This window comes from Macadamia integrifolia, unplaced genomic scaffold (assembly GCF_013358625.1).
Source record: "Macadamia integrifolia cultivar HAES 741 unplaced genomic scaffold, SCU_Mint_v3 scaffold1448, whole genome shotgun sequence".
Lineage (NCBI taxonomy): Eukaryota > Viridiplantae > Streptophyta > Magnoliopsida > Proteales > Proteaceae > Macadamia > Macadamia integrifolia.
Genome location: NW_024868205.1, coordinates 75,073 through 85,106, shown reverse-complemented (window position 1 = coordinate 85,106; position 10,034 = coordinate 75,073). Strand labels below are relative to the sequence as shown.

Genomic DNA, 10,034 nt, shown 5'->3' with positions numbered 1-10,034 from the left:
ATTTGAAGACATTAATAGATTTGATGGAGAAGTTGCATAATTATTCTAACTTTGTTTGGTTGCAAGGGGAATTAAAAGGAAGTGAACTGAAAATTTCAAATTAAAAAAAAAAAAAAAAAAAAAATCTTGTAGTATTTACTTCGTATAAATATACCACTAACTCAAAATCATCCCTTATGCGGGCTTTTAGAAGAAGAACCCTTATTTTAATTTAAATGTAGTAATAAGATTGTAAGCAGTCATGCTCCCGTAGCTCAGTTGGTTAGAGCGTTGGTCTTATGAGCCGAAGGTCGCGAGTTCAAGCCTCGCCGGGAGCAGTTTTTGTTTTGTTTTTTATTTTTTATTTTATTTTATTGTTTCCTCTCTCATCCTCCTGAACCTAATAATCGAAGCGAAGCTCATGCTAATCTTTTCATTTTGATCTTTCCTTTTATATCTCCTCCTCCTGAACCCAATGGAAGCGAAGCTCATACATGAGCTTGAGATCCGTTTGTTGAAATCTACGGTTTTTCGTGTTCCTTCAAACTCTACCATCTCTTATCCTCACAGGTCTTCAATCTCATTCTGTCATTTTACTGTTCCATTTGTATAGTCTGTTTCTTCCCTGAGCTCTCAACTTTCTCTTTTTGAAATCTCAGGCATCAGCTTTAGCTCGAGGTTTTGTTTTATTAATTATGCAGATTGTACTCCAAATTGTTGGAACATAAAAGGAAATCTTTTGCTAAGCGTTTTCAAGGACTTGCAGAGGTACCCTTATATTCCTTTGATTTAAAAATGCTTTTTTTTTTTTTTTTTCTGTGAAATGAAACATCCATGTTTGTTTGAATAGTCTGTAGATTCATAGTTTACTTGAGATGCTAGCTGATCTTATGCTTCTCTATGGCTATTGGCTACAGAGATGGAAACTTCATGCAAGAAAGCTTTCAAAGGGTCAAGATTCTAAGAAGCAGTTTTTAGTTCATGTCGTCAAAGAGTAATGCATTATGATAATTTTGTTAATCTCTACATTGGGTACCCACTACCCAAGCGGTACTTGTATCCTAATAGTGAAAAAATTGGAAATTTTGGATGACATTGGCAGGGGGGAAACTTTGACATCAATTTCAAGACTGTATGGGGTATCCATACAGGAAATTGCAGAAGCTAATGCAACAATTGTTGATGTTGACCTTATTTTCGAAGGACAGTTCCTTAACATTCCTTTCTCTGTTTGCAAAGAGAGTCTAATGGTAGGTTTTCTTTCCATGTATGTTTTAATTTGGTTTATCTTCTCCTTTCATATGCATTGGTTAATTAAGTAATGCAAGTGTATGTTCACAAAAGAGGTCTGCATATTGAATTTCAGATTGCCATGTAGCACTATATTGGTATATGATGGTGGAGAAGCTTTGTGAATCTAGATTTTTTTTCACTGCTAAATTAAAAGGGATCAACCAGCCCTTTGTTGAAAGAAATTGTGAATATTTTCTACTACAATTCATTTACTGTCCCAAAAAAGGATTTCTTTTTTCACAGTGGAAAATATTTGAATTCCTTACACTCATTAGGCTATAGTTACCATTTTTTATTCAGTATGATGTATTTAGTATGACAATTGGACTGGTGTGTGAAGGATGAGCTAGGGTGGTTTCGGCCATATGCTCGCCTGAACCCACTTTATTATTGAATGGACAGGAAGCATGCATGCCTTTGTCTAGCCCATTCAAAATTGGGTAGTTTGTTTGGTTCTCATGAAATTTCATTAATTTTGAATGATAAATATATTAATCTATATATGATAGGAGGGCAATCAGGTGGAGTTGGCTAGGTTGGGGAGGGGGTTATAATATTAGCCTACCGCACATTCCCCATTTGATAACCAGGCTAGAATACCAAACTGAATAACTGCCTTTTTAATATTCAGGATGGGTTCAGGCAAGCTAGTAATTGGCATCAGGATGGGTTTGAGCAGGCTAGTCATCGGGTTAAGAATTGATACCTTGGATTTTCTGTATAAATTTCTTAGATTGTAAATATCTGTTCATTAGCTACAGTTATGATTATGCTGCCACTTTTATGTTTGGCTTTCTTTAATATTTTGAGCTTGACAATTTTTTTTTAATGAGGAAATCTATGTACCTCGTACTTTGACCCCGAGATCAGCCTGCCTATTCTGACACATGTCTTCCACCTCCATCAGTCTAGCGTTCCCTTTTAGCTGAATATTAACCTGATCGGTTGGTTGTATTAATCTGATTCATGTTGTCCATTTGAATGATAATTTGGGGAAAAGAAAAGAAATAAGATTATCATACTGGAAACCCTCTTGAGTAGAAGCAGACGAGTTGTACTGGTATTCTGATTACTTTGAGACTTCTATGTCTAGCCTAAGGCTCTGTTTGGTTGTCAAGAGAATGTGAGGGTGTTTGGAAGTGTCCGTAAAGTGCACCTTTTTCCCTCTTTCTTGCACTTCCAAGTGCTTAATTGTTCAGATAATTTGTGTCTAGAGATTTGCACCTTTCCAACACTCTTAGTTTTCTCAAGTAGGCTTGTCACAAAACCACATTGCCTTGTTTCTTTTCTTTATTTTTCCCCCTTTTCCCTTTTCCCTTTTCCCTTTTCCCTTTTCCCTTTTCCCTTTTCCCTTTTCCCTCTTCCCTCTTCTTTCTTTTATCTTTTTCTTTGACGGATCCATGGATGGGCTCCTTATCTATTCGATCTTATTAATAGTGGGCGCCTTTACTTGAAGTGTTGTTTGCATTAGTAAACCCGGGCGAAGACCCTGGATCCCATCCATGCGACCTTGAAAAGGGCAGCATGTGAAGGCTGAAAGGTTTTGGTGATGCATATTCTCTTATTTGCCTTAAGGGAAAAAGAACACTACTTGGTCATGTGGCCCCTGCTCCCAGACACAGTAGGGTGTGAAAATTACTGCCTGGCCCCCTGTGAAATAAAAAATCTCATATATGTTGATGCCCCTGCGCATAATCTCATTAGTCCCCATGCTGGTGCAGGGGCCACACGGCCAGGTAACAATCTCTTGCCCTTGCCTTGAACTTCAGTTAGTATACATTATAATGCACTAGGATCTCTGTTTCTGCCAAAGTTATATTAACATCTTGAAATAAACACCAGTGTTTTTAAAAGTCAATATGAAAATGCTACTGTTCATTTCCCATTTAATGCTTCCATTTTCATCGCTGAGAGAAGCCTGATTTTCTGATGGTTTAGATTGCTTCAGCTTGTAATAAAGCCGCCTTTTGTATTCTTCCCAGGGTTACAGTTGGAAAAATTGGGAACCTAGCTGTAAAACTCAGGAGAGATGTCAAAGAGCTCTGAATCTCTTTGGCAGACATGAGGACCACAAGATCTTCACCATGTTATCCTCCAATCAGTTACTTCTTGTAAGCATGATGCTACTGTGTAGAAGTTCTTTCTTCGTCTGTATTAGTTTATACTGTAGTCTTTAGAGGCTGAGTCATATTTTTATTCCTCTCAATATAATTAAAATGTGTGTCCTTAAAACCAGCTTGTCTATTTTATATATCAGGTTAAACGGACTGGTTATTTTCTGGTTCTGCTTCCTCTGATAGCATTTTGCATCAGATGCATTATGGATGCCTTTCACCTTAGAGTCAACAAGAATTTAAAACATCAAGCTCCAAGTGAATCAGAGGCGTATTGCCATGGATCCAGAACCATGCGCTGGAAATCTGCATTGAGTGAATTGACTGAACAAGATGCCTTGGATGATGAATCAAGACAGGATTCTGTTGTAAGTAGTCAATGGTTTTGCCTGCTATCATATTTTACGACAAAACATGTAGTTGTGTCAGTATGTATGCTGAAATCCGTTAATCTATTAATGTGATTCTTGCTTGTCTGGTCCTAGTATTGATTTTGGTATCTTGCTTCTGGATTACATACTCTATGAGCTGTTAAAAGCCTACCTCCTCCTAAAAAAGGGCCTCTCAAGCATAGTTGTGAAGGTGTTGCCTAGGCGCCTTGTTGGTATTGCCTTGATTTTTCCCTCTTCCAACGCCTAGGGTTGCCTAGATGCGGTGACAACTATGCTGTCAAGTGCTTTAGTTAAGCGTATTTGTATTTAGTTTGATCAACAGCAGTAACCTGAGAAAACTTCATTGATATAGAATTTTTGTAGAGTTTGGTATATGGGTACTTTAATGCTCCAGTTGTTGTTTCAAGGATCTTAGCTCTAATTTTTTTGTTAAAGAACATGGCGTCAAGTAAATAAAAAATTTAAAAATGAATGGATCTAAATCGTCCTACCTGTACATCTTACTAGTAACTATGTTAAACCCTGTTTCTTGGGAAAGAAAAATTAATATGGTCATATCATGATAGTAGTAAAAAACAAATTGTGTATTTTGTATTTGATAATTTAATATGACCTTCAACTGTATATAGAAATGTATTACTAATACATCACGTAACCAAGCATTTCATGTTTAAATGGGAAGTTTTACCTTAATGAGTTTGAGATGGCTAATTCAACTGAGAAAAAAAATCTTATTTTTATGTCACAGTAGATCTTATGAAGGTAGCTACGGTACTGCTTATTGAGTCCTTCTCAGGTTCCTGCTTGAGCTGGATGGTATATAACTCATTAGTGCTTTTAGCATTCAGGGTTTGATTTTATGGAGAATTGTTTATTTGCTATTTGTTGGATGACTTGAAAATGAGGTGCATTTAGAAGGGTGGAACTAAACCAATCAATATTGGAAACTCAAGTATATAGAAGTTTGTCCGCTTGTGGCAGTTTTGGCTTCTATTCTATCAATGTTCAATGGAATTTTGGATGAATGTTTTCAAGGAGACTAGAGATGAATCATACATTCTATATGATCACAGATGACTTCTCATTTTGTATAGACATAATAAAATCTTCTGTAAAGGGGTGTTGGTAAGAGTTCCTGAATTTCATGAAATTTTGGGGTTTTTGTACTCTGAAAGCGCTCTCAAACCCTTTTTATGTTGGAGTTGGTTTCATGTGTCTTCTAATCTGTAGATTTTTTTCATCCAGTTCATACTTATCTCATAAGGGTTAGTTATGCAGATTAATTACCAAAATAGGCTTATTTTATTAGGAATAAGCCTAGGGTTGGGTTCCATACATGTTGGGCTTTTGATCCCATGTATTTTGAGTGTAATAGACCACTTTTATGGGTCGAAAAGGGGGGCTCTAAGATTGAGTACGGGATTACAAGTTAGTTTCCTTTTTCTATTAGTTTCTTTTTTAGTTGGGTTTGATTTGAGTTATATTTGTTTCCTTAGGAGTCAAGTTGTTAATTGAGTCAAGTCATTAGTAGTTAGTTTCATTTTTCAAGTAGTTTCTAATTTCAGTTAGTAACTATCACATTAGGAGAATATTTGGTTTTTTTTTTTAGGAACCTTCTATTTTGTAATTCCCTCCCTCATTAATATTATAAATAAAGAAGAGGAGGCTCCTGAAAGCCTAGAATGATTTTGATAAAAAAATAATGGCTGTTGCTATTGTCTTCTTCATGAAGAGTTGTCTTGTGTTTGATCAAGGCTGAAGGAATTGGTGTTTGATCCAATTGACTCTTTGCAGCGTGAAGTCCAAGAGGTATCTTCAACTATTATTTCTTTCTTTTCAAAGTTAATTGCAAGGTTCTTCAAATCAGGTAAGAGATCTGAAATTGTGATTGAATTCTGGTTCTGAAAATCTCCAGATTTCTTCCCACTGCCCCTACTCTGTTCTGGAAGATCCAACCAGCCGATGGCTCTCCCCTTTTTATCGATTGTTGGGTTTGTTAAGAGGGAGGCTCGACCTTAATTTGGGACCAATCAGACCAGGGGATTTTGAGTTATGAAGTTTCTCTCAATTCTAGCCGGATGCTAAGTCTGTCCGGATCTGAAATCTGTTTCTGTTTTGCCTTGCTGAAATCTGTTGTCTATTTAATATCCCAGTTCTGCTACTATTTAGTCCTACAACTGGTGATAACTGATTTCTGCAATTCTGAGTTCTGAGTTCACTGTGTTGCTGTTTTGTGGAGTCGATTCTGGTTTACCTAATTTGTGATGAAGTTAGTTGCTGCCCTTGTTCTTGAATGGATTGATTCACCTAATAGTAATTTGAAATTATCATATGCTGTTTAATATTCTACTGTTAAGGTTTTCTTGAAGCTATTGGGATCGACTGCAAGGTTTTAGAACCTGCTGTCCAGATTTTGTTAGTATACTGCTGTTGGGTTACTTGGTGGATTTTGGCTGTTCTTTGGTTTATAAGTTCCTATAGTATTGGGTCTAGTTTGGTTTGTCAAATCTAGTCCTACATTAGTTAGAGGTGGCATTGTAATGTGGATTAGGCAGCATTTTACTGCGGCTCCCTATGAAGGCACCACCCGAGTAGCAACCACTTTGGATACAGGACTTCTCCCCTAGTCGCCCTTTTATTCGTCCATCAGAACGAACTGACCATAGCAACCGAAGCGGTGAGGGCACAGGTAGCCCAACTCACCTAGTGCTTGAAGCAAGAGGTTCAGAACTTTTGGCAGGTTTTGATCATAGTTATCAATTCGGCCGAACCGATTTTTTCCGAATTTTATCAAAAATTCGGACCGAATCCGAATTAAAAATAAAATTCTTTAAAATTCGCGACTTTTTCCAAAATGAATATAAATCGCGAATAATTCGGACCGAATCCGAATTAAACCGAATTATTCGGTCCATTTAAACATTATTTAAAAAAAAAACCAAAAAAAAAAAAAAACAATTTAAAAAAAAAAAACCCCCAATAAGATTTTTTGACCGCTTTTTTGACCGAATCCTTAAATTAATCGTCCGAATTATTCCGAATAATTCTCCGTCCGAATAATTCCCGAATCCGAATTTGCTAACTATGGTTTTGATCCTGTCTTCTTCCTCTGCCACTAATGCGACTGGTTAGTTTGTTTGGCAAACCTAGGTATTGCCGATTTCTGATTTGGTGCAACTTTTTTCCTGGTTTTGTGCCGATTTGATGTTACTTTTTTCCTGGTTTTGTTACGGATTTCTATTCCCGGCCTACAAATTTTCAGATCATTTTAACATGTCGTACTCCATTTGAGTAGGGAACAGTGCTTGCTATTCAGCTGTGGACTTCTTGTTTATTGCCTCTTTCAGTTGTGAAAGTTGCTTGGAGTTAATTGTGTTGCCATTTGGTAGTATTCTTGTTCCATTACCAGCAGAGATCCTCATTGGTCCACATCAATGGACTTTTCCTGTTTTACTGTTGAGTCTGGTCCAGGATTCGAGATAGAAGATGCCTTTGTCAACTTTTTTCCCATCTGCTGTTTTTTTTTTATTTTTCCTCGCTTGTTCTTTTGAGTATATAATAAGAGCGAGCTTGTCAATAGCCTCAACCATTTGTATTCCATTGAAGATGCTTATGATGCAAATGACCTTTGTTGACATCGTGTAACCAAATTGTTTGGATGGTCTCACCTATTTAATGTTGGAGCCTTTGAGGTGTTAAACCACCTATCTTATATCTGGAACTAGACTTGAAAGGACCTACGCCTACTAAATCTAATGGTGTCAACTTCTGTTACACCTTAGTCAACCTGTTATAATTGCTGGTTTTTTGCTTTAACTGAATAGACAAAAATTGTTTTATTCATTTAAACATACGAGCAGCTTCTTAAAGGATTTCTTTTAGTTATGGAACTAAAAGAAAAACCAGCTTGAGCTTTTGGATAAACAGTTGTAACATGGTATCAGAGCCAGGAGGTCAGGTGTTCAATCCCTGTTAAGTGCGAGAGATTTGTGTTATGTATTGTTATGCCCCTACACGTTTTGCCCCCTTGGTGCCATGTGATGGTGTCATGTGCAAAACCGTGTGTGTGTGTGTGTGTGTGTGGACTTGCGAGCTAGGGGGGAGTTGTGTGTTGATATACATTGTTGTGGCCCTTAATAGCTCGAGCTTTTGGGATAAGAGGTTGTAATAAGTTGCATGATGTTGTATGATCTTTCTGTTAATTCTCACCCTATTTTATTGATTCCAGAAAAAGTCTCTCAAAAGGGTCTGTGGTATTTGCTTTAAAGCTTAGGTCTATCAAGCAAGAGGCCAGACAGATAACCTGGAGAGACCAAAAGGGACGAATAAAACGAGGGCATAGATTTCTAGTATGATGGATTTTCTGTCAGTGGATGGCTGACATAGCCAGATCCAAACTTTTGAAATAGTGTTCATCTGGAAAACCCCATCTGAAATTTTGATAATATACTCTTCTTATGGTCTGGGTAACCCTCTCCCACAGCAGTTTCACATGTTTGGATTGAGGAAAGTCCATAGTTATTGCCAACGTGTTCATATCGTCCATATGACTTGGTTTTCAAAGAATGGTTGATTGATAGTTAACTCGCTGGTATTACTCAATGGGGAACTGGGTTTAAAAAAAATAACTTGGAAATATGTTGGTAGATATAAGTAAAACAAATATCAATAACTTTTACATGAAGATGAAGGAAAGAACAAAATGAAAAACTTACAGATTCTTTACTATAGAGCTTACTTCTTCCTGCTAAACAAAGAACCCCATTTTGCTCTATATGAGTAAGGCTGACCAAGAGAAGCTTATGATAAAATCCCATAGATTATGGTCTTGAACCAATCCACCCCCCCTCATTTACGTAGTAGGGCAGTACCAAGGTTGAGTCAGACCTGGCATGGCAAGGGCGCTGATAGGTTGGTGTGACCCGGGGCTCAAAAGGAATTTTGACTCTAGACCACCTCTTGCTTGGGGTAGTATGGGAAGAGAGATTATTTCACATTCGAGGAAGGGACGCTGTAGTGCCCCTTAGAAGGTTGGGAGGAGTTGTGGAGGCTGCTAAGCTTCTCTCTCTCCCTCTTTTTTCATTTTTCTTTTTTGAGGCACATAGATGCTATTATTGAACAAATGCTATCTTTCTCTAGACATTTAAAATATGATTGTGTACAATTTAGAAATGTAGAAGTCAGAAATTTCCTTTTAGATAAGAATGGTCCTCATATATATAGAGAGGACCACCTACTTATTCTGATGCTTTTTGGTTGGTTTATCTTGTCATCTGAGGAATTCTTTTTGCTTGGCTGGTGATTAGTGCAATATAAACAGATATGAAAGTGCATAATAATTGCTGGTTAGTTGGGGCCTGAATGCATAACTGGGACTGAGGTCATTGTACATAGTATGTGAAGTAATTTGAATGTTGGAAAGTTTCCTTCTTGTCTTTAGATAATATGTTGCAAATGGGTTAGAAAGTTTCCTTATTTTCTTGAGATCATATATATGTTGCAAATGGGTATTTCTATAGAGTACTGGTGCTTACACTAGCAATCTGAAACTTGAAAATTCACATCCGTAGTTTCTCTGACTAAAATGAAATTGCACTTTCCAACATTTGTGTAGAAATATCCAGAAGATCAATCTCAAGTTCCTTTTGAAGATCTCTCTCATTCCTATAGTGAGCTCGGACCCGCCTATCAGAAGTTCCTATCACAATGTGGGATGAACAAATTCGGGTATTGGCGTGGAGGTTCCCCAGATTAAAAAGCATTGTTCTGTGACTTGTGTCTGACAACTGGTTATGCTCAAGTCTCTAAGACATTTGGAATTTCAGAATGCTGTGCAAAGCTGATCTTCGTCCATGGAATTGACTACCATAGTGTGCTAAGTGTAGTTTACTGATTCTTAAGGAGGAAAAGTTGGTACGCGAGGCATTTTATACAGATTATATTTTTTTGTATTTATATGTACATTTTTATTAACTTATTTTTTATGCCATGTTTTTTATTTAAAATCCAATTGTTGAACAAATAGAAACCATTCTCCATGATGATTACCTTTCTCATATAGTTTTAACATTTTTTTATTAGAAGCAATGGAGACTTCTTAATAATATACAGTGGATGTGCCATGTCAAGTTTCTGTCGAAACAGAATTGGACAAATGGGCAAATAAAGTTTCCAAAATCTATTGGTCACATGGGAAATAAAGTTTTGGAAAAAAAAAAAGTTTGGAAAATCTGATGGAAAAATTAAGCTTATTGAA

General features: G+C 36.9%; 1 protein-coding gene and 1 non-coding gene across 3 annotated transcripts; both read left to right on the top strand.

Annotated features, from left to right (window-relative positions):
* The first annotated feature begins 243 nt into the window (after positions 1 to 243).
* Positions 244 to 317, top strand: TRNAI-UAU. The gene has a single exon. It is a non-coding gene; the product is annotated as a tRNA-Ile (tRNA).
* A 45-nt stretch (positions 318 to 362) lies between these two features.
* Positions 363 to 9,816, top strand: LOC122063748. 2 transcript variants are annotated; one of them, XM_042627454.1, is made up of 7 exons: positions 363 to 549; positions 681 to 747; positions 897 to 973; positions 1,082 to 1,229; positions 3,255 to 3,383; positions 3,530 to 3,754; positions 9,393 to 9,816. In XM_042627454.1, the coding sequence occupies exons 1-7, from the start codon at positions 455 to 457 to the stop codon at positions 9,531 to 9,533; spliced, it is 882 nt and encodes a 293-aa protein (XP_042483388.1). In that variant the 5' UTR covers positions 363 to 454; the 3' UTR covers positions 9,534 to 9,816. The 2 variants fall into 2 exon arrangements, with proteins under 2 accessions (XP_042483388.1, XP_042483387.1); XM_042627453.1 differs by having other exon boundaries at positions 891 to 973.
* Positions 9,817 to 10,034: the final 218 nt, after the last annotated feature.

Bases quoted from the DNA above. Each gene is read 5' to 3' on its own strand.
- LOC122063748 (XM_042627453.1), top strand. From the start codon at position 455: ATGGAAGCGAAGCTCATACATGAGCTTGAGATCCGTTTGTTGAAATCT. The intron at 550-680 runs GTCTTCAATCTC...TTAATTATGCAG, and splicing joins ACCATCTCTTATCCTCACAG to ATTGTACTCCAAATTGTTGG. The intron at 974-1,081 runs GTAATGCATTAT...TGACATTGGCAG, and splicing joins TTAGTTCATGTCGTCAAAGA to GGGGGAAACTTTGACATCAA.